Source organism: Neolamprologus multifasciatus, chromosome 17, assembly GCF_963576455.1.
Source record: "Neolamprologus multifasciatus chromosome 17, fNeoMul1.2, whole genome shotgun sequence".
NCBI classification, from domain to species: Eukaryota; Metazoa; Chordata; class Actinopteri; order Cichliformes; family Cichlidae; genus Neolamprologus; species Neolamprologus multifasciatus.
In genome coordinates, this window is record NC_140455.1 from 28368710 (window position 1) to 28388761 (window position 20052).

The following is a 20052-nucleotide window of genomic DNA, read 5'->3' on the forward strand; positions in this document are numbered from 1 at the left end:
ACATACCTTGATGGTTCTCAAGGGTGTCCTCCGGGATGTACATGTTTTTGCTTTCATTTACCATAAATGTAGTCCGGCGTTATCCCTATAGGTAAATGGAAGAGAGAGAGGGGGAAAAGCTGGAGAGGAAAATAACAAGAGGGGGGGAAAGCCCCCAAAAAATAAAGAAATTAAAGAAGAGGGGAGGAAAGAAGAAATAACTGTCTGACACGGACAGTTTTGGGTATTCCGTTGTTTTTGTTTATGGGGAGGGTTTCTTCCGATGGAGTGAATATTACCTAATCCCCATGATGGAGGTGAAGGCGAGAAAAAAGAGGGAGCTTTCGGCGGAACCGGCTGGGAAAACGCACCGGTGCATCCCTCGGTACATCCGGGCCCTAGGCAAGAAACATGAGACCAGCACCGCGTTCAATTCAATTCACACCTCTCTCTCTCTCTCTTTCTCTTTCTTCCTCCCCTCTCTCGTGTTTTTAATAAATGTATACAAAAAAGAAAGAAAGAAAGCAATTGAAAATGTTATAAAGAACGGGCGCTGTCAGTGACGGTCGCAATGGAAGTGCGCAAAAGACGCATTCGGGCGCATCTTCAACAGCGTGTCAAAATGTGAGAGAATGAAGCACGGGAGGTGGAAGTGATGGATGAAGAAAAGGAGGAGGAAGAGAAGAGGAGAAAAATTAGAAAAGGAGAAGAGCGTAAATATTCCATCACGGGAAGCACGGGGTTAAATCTCCCAAAAGGTTGTCGGTTATTCCACGAATCTTTAGCAGAGTCCCCCCAAAAAACAGAAGCCAGGCCGTCCTGTCTCATCCGGAGGCGGGTTTCTCTGTCTTGATCCAGTCCATGATGGTCCGGCAGTGTGTCTGTCAGTCAGTCTGTGTGCCTGTCTGCCTGTGTCTTACTGATTGGGAGTTAGAACTCTCTCTTCTCTCTGCCTCTGCTGCCTCTGCGGCTCAGCTCTGCAGTGATACCGAGAGAGTGAGAAAGAGAGAGAGAGAGAGAGAGAGAGAGAGAGAGAGAGAGCGAGAGGTAGCCCCCCTCCCAGTGCATGTAGACGCTTTGACTGTTTCCAGATGTGTGTGTGCCTGTGTGTGTGCGCCACAGAGAGAGAGAGAGAGAGAGAGCGAGGGGAGAGAGCGAAAGAAGGAGGGAGACTGTATATGCAATAGTGTGGAACTGGCGGCTGGTATCCAGATGAGGATGAGGATGGTGAGGAGGAAGACAAAGATGATGATGATGAAGTGTGTGGGTGGTGAAAGGAGAGGAGGGCCCACAAAATGCAAAATATTTGGGAACAGAGGGCTCGATGAAAGAAAGGTGCTGAAACCTGTGAGAGTGTGTGTTGCAGACAGGAAGAGGGGGAGAGAGCACAGGGAAGAAGAAGGGGAAAGTGTGCCTGCGTGTGTGAGAGAAGGGAAATAAAGCGGGATAATGATCCATGGCAGGCTTGAGCCCTACAAAGACTTTCATTTCTGCAGGAACAAACAGAGATCCGAGAAGTTATGTGTACATCTGATTTGTCCGTAGTGCCCACACATCTGGACTGTTTCAACCCCATTCTTTTCTTTGGCTAACGTTGTGTTTACACACACACCAAATATCTGTTTTTTCCAACTCTTTTATGACTCAAGCTCTGATCTTTTCATGGCTCTCTTAAACAGGAAGAAACCACAGGGAAGTTGATTTGTTAGATCCTCGGATGCTGTGCAAATGCAAACTCAAATCTCATAAAGTAGACGGGCTCAGGAAGGTCAATGCTCAAGGACTGACTGTGAACCTTTTTATCTAGAGGGCAATAAAATGATTTTGGGGGGGAATGTAATTATGTTTCTCTCTCGTTCTCTTTCTTTCTCTGTCTCTCTCTCGCTCTCCTTTGCTATCAGGACAGTGAAGCAGGCTTTGACATTGTGCTCCATGGCCAGAAACAAATTTGTCCTGGCCCCTGAGGCACGCAAAGCCATTTTCTGGAGACATGGGCTCACTTTCTTAGGTAACACAACAAAGAATTGAAGCTCATTTGAGAGTAAAATGTCAAACAAAGTCAACAACATCAGCTCTTAACTAAATAGCTTCTGACCAGGCTTCCATGGCACAGAGTCAGCTTCGCTTATAGCTCACAGAGGCGTTGGGATAGAGCTTCTTGCGCAAATAACATGTCAGTTCTTAAATTGAGCTGGCTTCTTAAAAGCTGTCCACAGGCAGCTTGATATAAAAAAGATAAAACGAGCTATCTCAGGCTTATAAAGAACCTTGAGTGCCTTTATTTAGCGAATAAATTCAGAAGACAAAAAACTGCATTTGAACATTTCAAATTAAAGGATGATCATTAGACATCAAATGTGCACGAAGGCCTTATAGAAACCTTCACAACCATAATACTTAGGTTCAATAATACATCAGAAAGTACTGAAGGTACTCTTGATTCTATTCATGGCATTGGCCAGCCCATGTAATTGTTTCTTGACACTGAATACAAACTTCACAATGTGCAGGCCTCATGTCATTCTCACTGCAGGCTATAATCAGGAGGTGAATCTGATGACTCAACCCAGCCTGTATTCATTTGTTCAGTGCCATAGCGCAAAATCACCACCCACCCATTCTGTAATAGAATAAAGCTTTTTGTCTACATGTGTCACTGCAGACATAGTAAAGACAGGGAGAAGAGTGATAAACGATTCTATTGATGACATCTGACAACTGAATTGTGTTTTTTAGAGGAATATATAGTGTTTTGTGAATCATATGTTATATTAATATACTGTATTTTGACGGAAATTGCAGACTGTTGAATGCCTGCGCTGGTGAATGAAATGAAATAATACCAGAATTTATTACAGAGGTTATTATAAAATAGCATCTCAGCAGTGAGTAAGAACTTTGTCTGCAGAAAACATATGCCTCAGTTGACTGTAATATCACCATATTATTCAAAAGTTAATACTCGTGTATAAGTAGAAATTTAGAATTTTAACAATGAAGCTGGTCAAGGTGGTGTGATTGGGTGGTTGCTCCTAGCCAACAGGCCAGCAACAGGGCCTCTCTAAAGAGTCACATGATAGAGATGCAATTCTAACTACGTTCACAGCACAGATTTATTTATTTATGTCTGTTGAGAGTTAGCAGGCTAGAAAGTTGTATTTATACCAGTTTATTTAACATAAATGTCAAATAAACGTTATGGAGAAAAATATCTGCCTCTGAAATTCTCAAAAAGGTAGAAATCACTACAAAACAGCAAATTCCCACTGCTGTAGATGGCTGCTTGAACATTACTGCATTGGTTGTGTCACAGATGGACTGCGAGATGCATCTTATTCTTCATTTTTGAGCCAGACCAACTTCTGTTTGATTATGCTGGCCAGTGAATGGAAGACAGGAGGAAGGGAATGAGTGAGAGAAGGAAGAACGGATGGAGGGCAGGTCGTGGGAACAGACAATTCTGCCCAGGGGACGCACAAATACACATACACAAATGTCCTCAGTAATGCAGCCTGCACATGGAATACCAGTTCTATTTATGACTGTTCTATATTTATGGGCCCAGGCCCTTTGTATGTGCAAATGTGTGTGCGAGTCTAAAGCCCAGTTGGTCTCTGGGAATCTCTGTACAGGCAAACATTCAAAAGCTAGTATCCCATGTGGGAAACCAACAACCTGCTGGTCAGTCAAAGGGGAATCCCCTGGTGAACAGAGAATAAAAAACTTTGGATGAAAGTTTTTATTTTTATTACCAATCAAAGAGAAAAAATGTATACTTTTAACATTGCTCTTTAAAAGAAGAAAAAAAAGCATCTGGTTTATTATCTCTTAATAACATTAATTTGTTTTATCTTAAAAAGAAAGAAAAGAAAATGGATACTGAGCTTGAGAGTCCCTTTCAGATAAACACAAACATTGGCCCCTTTTTCACTCATTTGTAGTCCATTCTTTGTACCAGACCATTTTCAGAGGAGTTGGGTTTTCTTTGTTTAGTTTAAGTCACTTAAAGTTGACCTATGAATCATTCACGCAAAACTTAGAAAAAAGAAAAAAAACATGCACCAAACACAAGAGATGATCCAGTGCTGTGTTTACACATTCAGACCCCAAAGATAACAAGGCATAAAATAACCACTTTTTTTTTTTTTTTTTTTTTTTTTTTTTACCAACAAGGTGATTCCCAAGAGTTGTTAGCTAGACATTTGGTATATCCCAGTATGGTCTTTAACAAATATGTGGAAACAGGACACACAGAGGACACAACAAGTGGAAGACCTAAACATGATTTAAAAATGTATCGTGGAGTCATGTAAAAGAAAGAAATAGGGGAGAAAAAATCTGACACAAGACATGAAAGATGAAGAGCAACTTTGGGTTCTGTATCTTGCCCAAGGATATTTTGGCATGCAGACTGGAGAGTAGGGCTGCTCAATTAATCGAATTTTAATCACGATTACGATCTGGGCTTTCAACGATCATTAAAAATGACTGAGCCGATTATTAGCCCCTCCCTCGTGCTTTACTCTCGCGCTGCTCCGTGTGGCAAATCGAGCGCACCTCTCTGCATTTCGAACACGTGTCACAACAATTAAGAGGACCCGAGGGAAGCTCGGAAAGCTAAGCAGAAGTTATTTGGAGAGGAGAGTGACTGCTGTTGGTTGAAAAGAGAGGTAAAAAAAACTTCAGTGTTGTGGAAACATTATGGGTTCGCGGAGTCAGACGTGGATCAAGTAGACGTAGTGTGTAAACTTTGCTACAGTGTCGTAGCTGCACCACAGAGCAACACTGCAAAGTTCACTAAACATAGATGTTTACATTTTTCATTTATTTTTTATATTGCAAACATTTGCACTGTTATCAGTATTTGCACACTATTTTATATTATTTTTTGACAATCTTTAAAGTCATTATTCAATACATTGTTATTGTTAAATAAATATCGTCAAATAATCGAGATCTCAATTTCAGTGACTAAAGTATACCTGGACAGAAAAACAAGATGAAACACAATTAACACAGTCATGGACAAGCACCCCAGAACCCAGACTTCAACATTATTGAAGCATTGTGGGATCATCTGGACAAAAAACAAGAAGAAAACCAGCCAAAATCCCAAGAAGAGCCTTGGATTTCCTTCAAGAAGCCCGGAGAACTATTCCTGAAGACTACTTAAAGAAGATCTAAGAAAGCATGCCTAAGAAAGCATGCCTAAGAAAGTTCAGGCTGTACTGGAGAATAAAGGTGCTCAAACACCTCCTTTAAAACTTATTTGAATGGATCACACTGTTATTGCCTTACATACTATATTTCTATGTAAGTTTGCACATGTTTCAGTAAATCACTGCATCAATTTTCGTAGAAAAATATAAATAAATGAGTGGTGATTCAAGACTTTTGCATGGTACTGTATAAACTCAAGTTTTTATATTTAAAGTCTAATGAGGACCTAGAAGAAAAATGTAATGTCTACCAGTATCTAGATGTATGGCTGAAGGTAGTCCCAGATTGAACAATGTAGGAAGGCTCATTCAGTCATTGTGGTCATTATCTCACCTACAAAGATATCCCTTAAAGTAATAAATGATACAGTCACATGACAAAGAATGTTTTCACTGGACTCTATGCAGACTTGTGAAAAACAAAGTACACCCTCGTCTTGATGCATTCTCAATCATCCAGGTAAGTAAAGTACGTTAAGTAAAACGTAGCGTTTTCAGCGGGAGAAACGTTTCGTCGCTCATCAAAGTGACTTCTTCAGTCTCAGCTGGCTGCAGGTTTCCCCACTGCTTTCACGGGAATCAAGAAGACAAGTAGCAGCCAGCTTATACCAAAGCATTCTTGAGTCAAATGTGAGGCCATCAGTCTGACAGCTAAAGCTTGGCTGAAATCGGATCGTGCAACAGGACGATGCCAAGTGCACCAGCAAATCTACAACAGAATGGCTGGAAAATAAAAGTATCTAGGTGTGGCAATGACCCAGCCGAAATCCAGACTTCAGCCTGATTGAAATACTGTGGTGGGACCTTAAGACAGCTGTGCATAAACAAATGCCTGCAAACCTCAATGAAATGAAGCAACATTATAAAGAAGAGTGAGCCAAAATTCTTCTACAATGATGTGAGAGCCTGTAAGGTCCTACAGGAAACGATTACAGGAGTTTTTGGTGCTGAAGGGAGTTCTACAAACTATTGAATAATAAGGTGTATCTATTTTTACATGAGTACTTTTAGTACTTTTAAATATGTACATATAACAGTAAATATGTACATATAACAGTGTTTTACATGATGTTACTATTTTTTCTTTTCAGCAAACATCAGTTTGCATTTCCTTTAATATATAAAATAATCATTCAATGTGTCTAGTACAGTATAGCACAGTGGGCATATAGACAATTTTTACACTTTGGAAGCTCAAATTAAAACACAACACCCCAGAAAACAATGCTTATCCAAATCTTGCTATTCCAACACTGTCCACCAGATAAATCCATGCATCATTTCTGCCTGGGAGCCAATCATGAGCATCTCACCACCACTAAAGACATCTATTCAGTCTTGACTGATTATCGGCAGTATTGACCTGCTGATGGATAAGTCATTAGCCTCATCATTTACTAACTCACACCCTGAACAAACAGATAAATAACACCCCAACAGACGTGCATGTGCGCCTTGAAACACACACAGCACTAAATCTCTGACAAATAGGCTCATGCTAAATCACCAGGAGGTTATTTTCATCTTAATGGAGGCATGCGTGTCTTGGCCTGACCTGGAAGTGTTTCATTCATATTTAAGAGAAGGATTTGTGTACAGCCTTGGCGTGGTGAACCCTTCACCTTAAAACATCTGAAGCAGATATTTTTATCCAGTGTTTCTTGGGCTGAGTGAATAGCTGGATGTTTTTCTTTTTTTTTAAATTGTTTTTCTCAAGGACACTATGATACAGCTCTTGATTTTACATTTCAGACTTGTGCCAGGTTTAATTACTGAAGCAACTGTTAGCATACCACTGTTACACTAATGGGAAGAAGTGCCTATATAAAGCTAAACAGTAATTTGGTGATGAAGAGCTTCTCTGTGATTTCAAGTCTAATGGATTTAGAGCATTACGTCTTGTGCAATCACTATCAGAAGGAAGAAAAGGAACGAGGCCGGGCTCATATGTTCACTTGAAGAGTTTGCTATGCCTGCTCTAGCACCCTTGAAACAGAACAGAATGTGTTGAACTGAATATAGAGAATCATTGTCAGGTGATATTGTCTGATATGGCAATTGCTGAGATGAATTTCAAGAACTTACAGTCCTGAAAGTCCTGTTCCTGTATCAGTTACTGTCCTGTCCTTGAGTATTAATTTCAGGCAGGATGTGTCTCATTTCTGAAGCCTAGAGCTGGTAGATAATGTAAACCAAAAAGAAGAAGAAACAGTTTGAAATGACCTAGGAATAAGGGGGAAAAGATTTTTGCATAACAGTGGGATTAAAAAAATGAAATCCTTTAATATGCCTGACAAATGTTCACTGTAACTGTCAACTTTGTAAAACTTCACTAAGTAGGCTATCTTAACTGGGTCCAACAAGACACTAAATGGCTTTCAAGAAAAGGCTGCCTTTGCCCTTCTTCTCTCCTCTTTATCACTCCTTATCGAGCACAAATGGCTGAAAAACTCCTGATGTAACTTAGGACCAGAAAAAAAATGCAATTAAGAAAAATCTATCTCGACACTGAGATAGAGGTTATTTTCTAATGAAATTGAAATCTTTTAAGATGGATAGATGTCCATTTTAGAATATAAGTGGTTCTGACTGCTTGTGTCTACTCTTCTTTTTATGTAGACAACAAGACATTAAACATATTTGCAATGTAAGCCTTCTTACAAATACGCCTGTGTGTATTCCTTTGCAGTTAGATCAAGTCCAGCTCTTGCAATGAAATGGGAAAGGATGGATGCCCGATTTAGCCATCCCTTTGGCGCCTCCTAGTGCATTTGAAGGGTGGTGTTAGAGAGGATATGGTGCCATCAGTCATCATCACTGAAATATAGCCTACTTAACAGAAAGGTGAATGATAGAAGAGAAACATCAGCTGCTTACTTTTAGGACACACACACAATTAATATAGCATGAAACAAGATAGCTTTAAATAAAAAAAAAAAATCTACTCAGTCTACAGCAAAATATAGCTTCTTTCTGTCTCTGTCTCTCTCTCTTTCTCTCTCTCTCTCTCTCTCTCTCACACACACACACACACACACACACACACACACACTCACTCACACTACATAACAATACCATTATTATATATAGACAATATAAATAATTTAGCAAGCCCTTTTGATATAACATTACCTCATCTGACGTCAGTATAGTCTGTACTGATGACAGAGATATAATTAAATGAATTCTACCTGCAGCTAGAGAGCATAATGTACATACTGATATAATCATGGACGGTTTGTATAAGGAAATATATAGGAAATTCAGTACAGTTGACTGCAGGACAGCTCCATCGATTTCTCGACGTTGATTGTTAAGGCTGAAATCGGCAGCTGCTGCGCAACTACTCACGTCTTCGTTGTTTACAATCTCGGTGAAATATGGCCATTTTCAAACTCACTCGTAGCAGTTAGAGCTAGGGAGCGCTATACTTAGTTTTTTAATTATCAATTTTTAACTTGAAAAATAGAATACTGTGCAGCCATCGATTTAACTCCCTTTTCCTTTCCGTTTGTTTGAATTTTACCTCTTCTTACTGTGAGTCGGTAGCCGCTAAAGCTAGTTGACAAGCTAGCGTCTCCATAGGGAACAATGACAGCGACTTCAGCAGGTAGCAGTAGCTCTCTTGCCGCTAAAGGACTGGATATAAGTCTGGCTGCTCTGCAGCGACAAGACCCATACATCAATAACATTGTGGACCTGGCGAGCCAAGTTGCCCTGTATACTTACAACAACAGGACAAATGAGTGGGTAAGCCGGAGGGTTGGTGAATGTATCATGTGCTAACTTAGCTTTGTGACTCTGCCCGTTCGGCGCGCTTTGACAGATTGAAACTAACTCAACTTATAGGAGTAAGAGACTATTGTTATTAACGTTATTTTCCATAAAAATAAAAATGTTGTTGCTATGTTATGTTTTACTTCACATTATATTTGGAGAGTTCCCCGAAATGTGCTATTTTGACTATTTTGTCACCTACAAAAAGTCAAAATACTGGACTTCTGTTTGAAAGAATAGCGAGCTGGTGCACAAGTTAATATCAACAGAGATAAGCTTGAGCAATTATGACATGGAGTTGCTTTAATTAATTTTGTTGTCTTTTTTGTTTTAAGGAGAAGACAGAAGTGGAAGGTAGTCTTTTTATATATACAAGGTAATGAAAATGTTAACACTGTTATAAACAGATATATATATATATATAATTCTATTGTCTAATGTGTGGCATTTTCCTATTGTTCCCTATTGGAAGTAAAATCTTGTCATTTGTGACACATTTACTAAATTACAAACTGTTAAGCTGGCATGAACGGGACATAACAAAACTGAACTGAGTTTGATAATATACAAAACTATAATAATATATAATGTGACCTCTAGAAAAGCAAAAGTTTTGGCAGTGCAGCAATGCTCAGGGAAACTGCAAGGTTATCATGAGAAAGCCTCTTTTCTTTTAAAAGAACATAGCAGCACAGCTTAGGTTTGCAAAGCTGCATCTGATTAAACCAGAGGAATCCTGTCCTTTTGAGAGATGAGGCAAAAGTGGAGATGCACAGAGCCGAGAAAACCAAACTCAGCATGTCAGAACAAACGCATCATACCAGCTGTCGAGCACGGTGGTGGAGGGTTGATAATTTAGGCTTGTTTTGCAGTGACAGGACCTGGATACCTTGTAGTAATTGAGCCCACCATGAGGATCAGATCTGGGGCCATCTGTTTGACATCTAATGCTTGGCTGAAATTGGGTCACGCAAGATGACAATAATCCCAAGCATAGCAGTAAATCTGCAACAGAATGACTGAAAAAGAAACTAATGAAGGTGGTGCAGTGACCCAGTCAAAGTCCAGACCTCAACCTCAACATGACTGAAATTCTGTGGTGGAACCTTAAGAGAGCTGCACATAAATGAATGCCTGGAAACTTCAATGAAATGAAGCTCCACTGTAAAGCACAGTGGGCCAAAATTCCTCCACAATGATTTGAGAGACTGATAAAGTGAGGCAGTGAAATTATTATTACTGCTGATGGTGGTTCTGCAAGCTACGTGACATACTTAGTTTTTCCACAGGACTACATAGAATATGACACTATATTCTGCTGTCTTCAAATTTCAGGTTGGCCTCTCCTAGGCATGGTTTTACCATTATGAACCGGCTCAGCATGCAGAATCTGACAGAGCCACTCACCAAAGACCTGGACTTCCAGCTCCAGGACCCGTTCCTGCTTTACCGCAACGCACGATGTAAGGAGAAACTGACTGACTGAATACACTGCAGTGATTTAATGCCATGTGAACTGTGCTTTCTTACTGCTAGTGTCTTTTTTTACCATCACACCAAAAGGGGAAGTAAAGTATTTTACCTAAACTTCAGAAGATTAGTCAATTCAAAGACTTTATCAAAGACTCTGTATCATTTGAAATGTTTACACTAAAAAAAGACAACTGCATCGATATCCACAAGATATCGATGTAAAAGATGATGACATGATAAAAGTGCCCAAAGAGTCCAGCATGCACTTCATTAAAGTAGGAACTAGTAATTCCATATAAGGAACTAAGCTAAGGTACTCCAGTGAATTTTATCAGGCTGACTCCAAGACCTACATATGGTTCCCACATACACAAACACATTGTTGAGTGTGGCTCTGGGACAAGAGTCTGACAGCACTACAAAATCAGCCAGCGGAGATTAGATACGCTGCAACTGTCACTGATAATCTAAACACACATACATACACTCAGAAGTCGCTGGCACACACAGACCTCCCTCCCTGCCTCGGTCTCCCTCCATCAGGCTTAGTAAATGGCAGTTGGAATGCTGTGTTTAGATACCACTGAATTCCTTGTGCCTGCTTTGATCCTCTTACTGTAGTGCTTCATTTTTCTTACTGACACAAAGCCATTATTAAACATCCTGAAGGCTCAGAGAAATGATGCGTCTGGCATAAACTTTGCTCAGTGACCTCATTACACCTTTTGCACCAGCCTTAAATGCACTCGGGGTGCATTAAAGATGATCTGTGATAGCGCTGGCCTGTGGTCGGAGCATCAGTAATGGAGAATGAATCTAAAGTGAGCTAACAGGCTTAATCCATGGAAGGAGCAAACTTTAACAGCATATAAAACTAGTAATCAAAACACAGTTAATGATGGTTTCCTCTGATAAAATGCAATTATGTGGAGGAGTTATGACTCAAAGAGTGGGTGGTTACATGGCAAACCTAATGGTCTACCCTAATGACTCTATTTGATTACGATGATTGAATAAAGATGATAAAACATCAGAAAAGGAGCTATGCAAAACAATAGTAGCAGAAATAAATAATGGTATTAAAACAACCAGACAAAAACTGCACCTCAGATGCTGTGAAAAACATCTCAAGTTCAGCATGACTAAGCCAACATTCACTGAGCGGTTCCAGGGTGATGGTGTTTGTGTGGTGTCCTTCCAGAAAACTGCATAAACAGGGCCAAAATTTATGTTGCTGTAAATGGTTCTTCATTGTCTGAATCGTAAGCTGCTGGTAATGCTGCCAGTCCTAATGCGCCGTGACCTCTGTGTGGACGGGGCCGTGGAATCTTATCATTAGATAAACATGTTGCTCTCAGCGCTGCTGTAACTTCCTGGAATGACCGTTGGCACAAAGTGGCAACCAATGCTAAAAATAAAGCACGGAGATATACCAAAGAACAAGGCAATATTTAGGGAGGAGATATTTGCCCAAAGCAAGGCATTATTTATCCAGGCACATATCTTAGTCTACATGATTAAAAGAAAGACTATTTAAATTCCTGTCTAGCATCTGCACTTGTAATGTTCAGTTGCGCCGTTATTCACATACAGCTGTTCAGCTGATTTTTGTGAATTTTGGCTGTTGCTGATGAGCAATATAGAGCTAAAACTTGTATGATCTAATTTATATGATTTTGACAAATTTTCGAATCTTTCTTGCAGTTTTGGTTAGAACTCATTATCAATCCAGCAGTATATTGTATTGTTTTCTCTTGCACTATACTATCTGTACCCTGGTAGCAAAAATCTGCCTTTTTATTATCATGCATAAGCATGTCAAATGGACTCACAAATTTGACTTACCAGAGTCGCGCTTTAATGACTTTTTGTGGCAGTGGTTAACAAATGAATGAGGATTAGGTGATGAGAAGTTAACAGACTTCTGTTTCAACACAGTGGGTGGAAAAACATCAGTGAGGTAATAAGATGAATCGATATGTGGTTAAAATGGTATGATAATGACAGTTCACACACCCTGACTTCTGTGCTTTTTACTCTTTCTCTTCAGTTGCACAGATGCTTTCATGCAACGTGGACTTTTAGTGTATTACAAATCGATGTACTGTGATGGTAAAAGGTTGTGAGCATCATCCTAATCTGTCATTTCCACCCCTAATATCAGCACTTAGATTTAACACTGATATGGGTCAGATCTTCTGGTATGTAATCCTCTGGTATGTCATATATCTAAGAAGTACATCAATGGCTATATGGAGATTCTTACCTCCAGGTGGGATGTATCGATATCCCAGGTCTCTCTCTGTCACCAGCAATCCTCTAAATCTGACTTCGGGTTCCTCCTGCAGCCTCTCATGTTTAGGTTTCCTCTCAAACAGGCCCCTCAGCATGATCTCTCAGTGTTCTCACAGTCCGATGATGATATTACCTCTTTCTGTCTCTCCACAACGTAAAAGTTGCTCAGAACTGATATTAAAAAGCAGCGCCAGTAATTACTTATCTGGCCAATAGATGCCAAACGCGATGCTCCGCTTCCTTTTTCTTCTTTAGGACCACAGATCTACTGATGGCGCTGTGTAAATATCAGGTTGTACACATACAGGTTTCCCAGTAGTTCTGGTAGTTCTTTATTATGAGGGTTTCAGATGCAGAAGAGCAATTTGAACATCCTCGCAGTTAAGTCTCAAGAGGAAGGTGTAACAGAAGTGGTATACGAGACTTTACTAGCTGTGAATGTCAATATTTACTCCTCCTCCAGTTTTCCCCGAAATGTCCTCTCATGCAACAGCATCAGTTTGCTTTACTCCAGGAGCACGTAATTCCTGAAAAACCTCCAGGAAACTAAACGCTGGCGAAAAGGATGTTATTACTCTTCCTCATGACTGATACTATGAACTTCCTTCACAAAGGTGATCTCATACTGCAGTGAAAGTGTACCAAATTTATCTTGGTCATCACTTCTGCTTGTAAATTTGTCTGAATTTATGGCTCTACTAAAGGTAAACAGTCTCACAGTAACAGAGTAACTGAAATGTCAACTTTAAGCGTTGTTTCTCAAACATAAAACACAAGACTTTTTTTTTTAAAGTGTCCCGTTGAAGAGTTTCTAAAGGCTGGTGCTTTCTGATGGGCTGCTATATCGTAGTCGCAGAGGGTTTCAAAGGACCACACAGGTTCAGTTGCGAATCACTTACAGGCTTTGCTGGGTTTCCAATATATTTTGTTCAAACCGTAACAGACAGGCTGTGTCTGTGGTGGTTTTTGAAGCTGTCACTCTTCCTGATATCAGTCTCAAGCTTAAGTTGTAGTCCTGCTGAAGTTGTCGTCCCACGTGGCCGTTCAGTGGAGTTCCCGGTCGAGTTGGTTTGGTACTTTGCTCGAGGCGTACATTTCAAAAATCTTTCTGTCTTTCTCTTTTAATTTCCAGTGTCGAGTGTAGCTCTCTCTTTCTCCCTCTCGAATAACCTTATGGCCACAGCCACTTTTCGGCTCTCTCGCTCTCACTCTCTCTCTGTATCGCTCTATCGCCCTCACTCTTTTTTTCTCTTTCCTATCTTGTTGATTTAGTTTCCACAGGTCCTGCTGGTGTGGAAGTCTTCTATTTTAAAAGCACATGCACATCTTTTATCTTATCTTCTTCTCCCTTTCTTTGAGACTGAGAGAGAGCAACATGCTGGCCAAATGGAGTGTCTAATGTCTGAAATGTCACAAGTTCTTTTTAGTATTCACTGACATGTTTCTATTTTGATGTGCTTAACGATCTCCCCTGTAACACACTTCACTTCTTTCCATTCATCTTGCTCATTTTTCCTCCATTTTCCAGCTGTCAGACTTTCACCGTGTCTCTCTCCGTCTCTGTCGAATAGTCTCATCCCCTGTGAGCACACTGAGCACTAAGTGGCTCTGGCTCCACCAGTCAGCCTCCCACTGCAGTTACTTATTTGGTCCTGGGCTTATTTTCCCAGGCTCAACTGAACTCTCTGTGTACGTATGTGTCTCAGCCTCTCCCTCTCTGTTTGTTCCCCTCATCCACTTTGACCTCGATGCCTTACCCAGCCCCATTTGTAGCCAAGTGGGTGTGTATTTTTGTTCATGTCTGTGTGTGTGGGAATGTGTCTTGTATTCAATTGGATTACATAAAAACTTAGTCATGGTATAGACCCCACTGATTGCTCTTTTTTTTTTTTTTTACCCCACTTTAAAATCTTTGCGTTACTTAAGTTTTTCTCTGTACTTAATTTACTCTCATATCTTTTACTCTTTGCCTCTTTTCTTTTTGGTGATTGGGAGCTTCCCCCGACATCAACAAACAGCAGCAAAGTTGTTTCTGTCTTGGGCAGAGTAGCACCATGAGTATTGCTAGAGCCCTCCACTCACATGTCTTCTCATTTGATAAACTTGTCATGCAGGTTGAACATCCAAGTTGATAAAGTTCAGCGACTTCAGGATCTGGACTTCTTTAGAACTTCACGGGAAATTTATTTTTTCCATGCAAAATTCTAAGCCCTTAGTGGCTGCAATTAAGTGGTTATGCAACAACGATTAATCTTTCAAAAGAAAGCACAAATGCAAACAGTAAAATGAATCACTTTGTAAAGTAGTTCATCCCATCTACAAAACTGGGCAAGTGTCTTTTTCCTCCCTTGCTGACCGTGTTTACGTAGATCAGGGCACTCCTGGGGCCCATGTTTCATTGTATAATTGCATCGCTGGCTTCTGTTCCCATTGGCTTGGCTGGGAAATGACTCATTTTAAACCCTGGGGTTATACCCACCAGGGCTAATAATAAACAGTTTATCTAACTGTTAGGTCCGCACTGATGTCATTGCAGCAAAATTGTGCTACAGCATGGCTACACATTCATTCAGTTGTCTGGGAAACTCATTTTGTTGTCTGCTGACCTGGACTGAGCAGACAATTTTATTATTACACCAAGCTAACTAGATTTTTAACAGGGTCATTACTGCAAATAATTTGCTGGATTTTTGTTAATGTAATGTCCTCAAAAGTTCAATTATGTCTCTTGCTGCATCTCAAACCCCTCTGTTCTTCTTCCCCAGTGGCAATCCATGGGATTTGGTTCTATGATAAGGAGGACTGTCAGCGCATCGCCCAGAGGATGAAGATGTAAGTAACTGTAATTGGATGATCTTCAAAACAAGATTTGGTTTGCTTAACAATGACTAATGAGTTATGGACCAGCTGCCAAAGCTTGACAGAAGACTCTTTTATTCATGTGTGCAGTCTGACCCAGCAGGAGCTGGTCCTGGCTCAGTCCCAGGGTGGTTGGTTATCCCCAGGAGAAGTAAGAGCAGGGGGAGGGGCAAAAGGTGAAGCAAAGGGAGTGGACATCATCCAGATGTTAACCAAAGCCCGTACAGAGTATGATAAGGTATGTGCACACTGTAGGATTTTGAAGAGAATAAAACAATTAGAACAACACAGATTAAAATGCTGGGAATAGCTAAGCCCTAATATCTCTTTGCATTTACATTTGTTCATTTAGACCTATAGGATGCAGGGAGTATTTTCTAGGATCCTCAGTTAATCACTTACAGTAATCTACTTTTTTGGCAATTTATGTGAAATAGTTTTTATGTATTTATTTACTTATTTTGTTAATTGTCTGTCCTTTGTCTATTCTCTCTGTGCACCTGTCTTAGGAAAAGTCAACCTCAGAGCCAAAGGAGATTGGTGGCAGCAGTGTTCTTTATGGAAACCCCCACCTGATTAAACCAATACCTGTTAAACCAAACACTCAGGTAGAACACCCAGTTTAACCCTGTTAAAATCACATTTTTCATGTTTTTCTTCCATTGTTGTGTATAAAACCCTGCTAGTGTCGTTTCTGTTTGTGCCTCTAACTCATCATCTTTCTTACTCTACTGTGCTTCTCTCATCCAGGACAATGAAGGCGCTGAGCCCAAGTCTCTTTCTTTGGCTACTCTGTTTGGCTCTCAGCAACGTTCAACTAAACCTGACTCTGACCCTCTTGCGAATGCTCCAGCACTGGGATCATCAGCGGGAAAAGTATCTCGCCCGCCTGTAGCTCGCACACTCACCTACGATGATACAGTGAACTCTGGCAGAAATGTGGCCTCTGATGGAGGAATCAAGGCTGTGGAAGATGGAGCAAATGTTGTTTCTGGCTTGTTGCAGAGTCCCTCAAGCGCTCACCAGCAGCAGCACTGTCCGGCCATCGCAAAGCTCATGCAGGGACAGAGAAGTGTTGGGACTGTGGGAGGGGTGCTTCAGACCGTGTCCGAGTCCCCCGAGAACCGGCTGTGTGACAACGGGGTGCCGCTGGAGCATCACCACCACCACCATCATCTTTACCACCATCAGCAACAACACCACCATCACCAGCATCAGCTTCATCCTGATCCAATCAGGAGACTTTTCCAAACCCAACCACCTCCTCTACCCACAACCACTTTCTCCTCTACGGCCCCTAATTTTTGCTCAAACCCTTCATCTCTACAGCAGAACCCTCATCTCTCTTCCCAGCCTGTAATGGTGAATTCTGTGTCACGCTCTCACCTTCAAGCACAACAAAGCCAGCAGCTGTTTATCAGCTTGTCCAATTCTCAACCTGAAATTCAGCAAAACAGCCAGACAGCTCCAGCTGCACAGGGAACAGGTGGGAAAATCTTTTGTGTTAGGTGTTCACAAACAAACAAGTTAACCTTGTACTGAATCAGTGTGCTACATACATTTTTATAATTGCATTGCTAATAAACTATGGGAAGAATAACTTTTCTATAGTTTTAATGGGATTCTCCTTGCTTTACCAGGTTTGTTGCCATCTCAGGTGACCAGTAATCAAGTCATTCAACCTTCACAAGGTATAGTATTCAAGTTTTTTTATTGTTTGCAGTCGCTAACTAGCAGGGTTTTAGTGTTGTGCACAAACTTAAGCCGATCGTTACTGAAGCTCTAACCAGTTTTTCCAATAATTTGAAACTACATATAAACAGTAGTTAAATTAAGAAACTGCAGAGGAACTATTTTTTCCCAGTTACAAGACACATTATCTATAGTAAGTTCCATTGCAGTGTTTCCCACAGGACTGGAGCTCATACATGTGCACGCATGCACAATGCACGGAAATCCACACTTTTGGAAATGATTTACCGTAGAATACACTCACCAACCACTTCATTAGGTGCACCTGTTTAGCTGCTCATTAAAAGTAATTCTTGTTTTTGGTACCTTCGTGCTTTCTCGTCAGGATTGTCTCACGTGCCAGGTATGGTGTCACCTCATGAGCTCCTCCAAAAGCTCCAGTTGGTCCAGCAGGAGCAGAGCCTGGTCTCTAGTGAGCCACCTCGGATCTGTCCAGGACTGGCTCCTCGATTCCTGGGGCCAGCCCAAAACCAGGGTGCATGCGTGACTTTAGGCACAATCCCAAACCCAACTGCAGCCACTGCAGGTCAGAAAGCTGCGCTGCAGTTACAGGTAAAGCCCAGTGTAAACAGTTAGTAGTTGATTTTATCAATTATATAAACAGAGCAAATGGCAAATGCTAGTTAAATTGGTGACATGATAGCTGCAACAGTACAGTGCTCCCTGTCTGTGCAGATAATCTCCCCTCAGAGGATACCAGCTACTATTGCCCCGAATCTGCTCCTTTCCCCGAGTATGTTCACTCAGACACAGCCTAGCAGTGGGATGTCTGCAGTTGGTCAGGAGAGCTCCCACACACCCTCAACTGTGCCCAGACCCCCTCTGCAGGAGGAGGTCAGAATCCTTTCCAGAAGTCAGCTTCAAGCCACACTGCTGCATCTGATACAGGTGATTATTCCTGAAAGTTTGTGGTCTATTATGGCTTCACAACGCTCGCTGTCCAGTTGTTGTGCTCACGTTGTAGCCAAATCTGTGCAGTTGTTTTGTTTGCAAAGAGAAAAACAGAGAATAAGCAAAAACAAACACACACACTTGAGGATTTTGTATGAAGTTGCCTGCTTGTGTGTTTCAGACCGACAGCTCATTCCTGGACTCCATCTATGAAGCCTATGCCAGCCGCTTTGCTAAGGACTCCAGCAACAAGTATTGATGCAGCTTCACACCCTCGTTCTACACACGCACCCTTCCTGGAGGCTACTTCTTACACCTCATATGGATGCACCACTTCCTATTCCAAATCACACACACATGTACTTAAACACACACTCTGTACCTCCTCTGCACTCTAACGTTAGGAAGCCTGACTCTGTTTGCTCCAAGCCAAGTCTTTTGTTGCACAAAGCTATCACAAGTAACACCATGTTCAAAAAAATTTGGTTTAGTCTGTCGAATACAGATTTTACCCTTGACCTCACCCTTTGAGTCTTTAGCAAAAACAAAACATACTGCAAACCTTCCAGTTTTCCAGGATGTTTCTGATACTCTTTCTTTTCCAGTAAGTGTAGCAATATTTCCTTTCAGTCAGTTGTCTCACACCAGCCAGCCTTTAACAAACAAGTCTTCCTAGTCTAGAGCTAAACGACATCTTCAGATATTATTTTAATCTCTTATTATTTTACTTGGGCATAACAGGTTTGTGTATTTTACCACCAGCAGGTTTTTAAATCTGTTATTACATTGTCGTGATGACTTTTATTCCTATCCTTTTTAACAGACACGAGCAGTGATAAGTGTCTACATTGTAATTTTAGTTAACTAACTGTTTTCAGCTGGTGCATATTGAAGTGGACTTTATCCGGCAATCGCTGAAATTGTGAAGGAAAGAAAAGGGGGTGTTTTTGCAGCACTTTCTGAATATTATAATGTGTTTGAAGGAAGGGGAAAAGAAGGAAAACGTCAATGTCAGTCCAGCTTAAAAAGACAAGAAAATTACAGGAACCTGACAACCTGCACTACCTCACAGAGAACTAGTTTGGAGGTATACCTGTGTTTTAAATCAAGTGGCATAAAGGTGATTGGTTTACGTTGCATAGTAAGGAATTTGTGTTCGCTTTATGTAAAGAGATTTCAGAAAAAAGCTGATAAACGGTTCTAAACAAATGAAGCCTAGAGTGGTCTAATAATATGATTTAATAATCTGAAGCTTAGAAAATTTGGTTAATTAAATCATCAACAGCAACATTGTTAATTGTTCAGGCTTGTTGTAGCCCCCGGTGGAGATTGAACATAAAATTTAAAAGGTTTTATTGCATTTGCACAATACTGTTAAACTACTTTTGCTACGTAAAGTGATATATCTCATTCAGTTGTTCCTCATTCAGCACTTAAATTGCCTACATTTTTTCAGAGTCAGGGTTTTTAGTTGGTGATTAACGTGCGTGTTAAACTCATAGCCAGCCTGGACAGTAGCTACCAGGCAGAAACATCAGCAGCAGCAAAAGCAGAGAATATCATTCAGGAAAAAAAGAGAAAGATTTTATTCCCTATTTTTTTACTCAAGAAGAAAATTGTACAAATAACCAGCATGTATTTAAAGGTATATCAGAATGTAAAGTTTAAGATTTTACAGCATATTGTCAGATGCTGTTTTAATTCAAAAGTCATCTGTACTGTTTCTGTAACCAGAATATTAAAATGTTTCTATGGGCTTTTTTTTTCTTTTTGGCTGGGATGTTTTCCCATTACATAAACTGGAATA

The 20052-nt window shown here is 40.7% G+C and overlaps 2 protein-coding genes across 5 annotated transcripts in view; one reads left to right on the forward strand and one right to left on the reverse strand.

Annotated features, from left to right (window-relative positions):
- The window catches only part of cacna1c (calcium channel, voltage-dependent, L type, alpha 1C subunit), a 222779-nt gene extending 208373 nt beyond the window's left edge, over positions 1–14406 (reverse strand). Inside the window, exon 1 of one of the 3 annotated variants that reach the window (XM_085137898.1) lies at positions 12715–14406. In XM_085137898.1, coding sequence (XP_084994024.1) covers positions 12715–12838 — 124 coding nt within the window. In that variant the 5' untranslated portion in view covers positions 12839–14406. Of the gene's footprint in view, positions 1–6; positions 1499–12714 lie in introns of those variants that run through there. The other 2 variants (XM_085137899.1, XM_085137901.1) reach the window with 2 other exon arrangements.
- dcp1b (decapping mRNA 1B) lies at positions 8520–19862 on the forward strand. 2 transcript variants are annotated; one of them, XM_085137915.1, is made up of 12 exons: positions 8520–8948; positions 9311–9351; positions 10311–10438; positions 15509–15575; positions 15693–15840; positions 16112–16210; positions 16353–16478; positions 16608–17088; positions 17243–17293; positions 17680–17906; positions 18030–18242; positions 18427–19862. In XM_085137915.1, exons 1-12 carry the CDS (start codon positions 8790–8792, stop codon positions 18502–18504), a joined length of 1818 nt encoding a protein of 605 aa, XP_084994041.1. In that variant the 5' UTR covers positions 8520–8789; the 3' UTR covers positions 18505–19862. The 2 variants fall into 2 exon arrangements, with proteins under 2 accessions (XP_084994041.1, XP_084994039.1); XM_085137913.1 differs by having other exon boundaries at positions 16353–17088.
- The last annotated feature ends 190 nt before the right edge of the window (positions 19863–20052 follow it).

Coding starts and splice junctions, on each gene's coding strand:
- dcp1b (XM_085137913.1), top strand. CDS start 8,790: ATGACAGCGACTTCAGCAGGTAGCAGTAGCTCTCTTGCCGCTAAAGGA. Junction 10,439..15,508: donor GCTTTACCGCAACGCACGAT/GTAAGGAGAAAC, acceptor CTTCTTCCCCAG/TGGCAATCCATGGGATTTGG. Junction 15,576..15,692: donor ATCGCCCAGAGGATGAAGAT/GTAAGTAACTGT, acceptor TCATGTGTGCAG/TCTGACCCAGCAGGAGCTGG.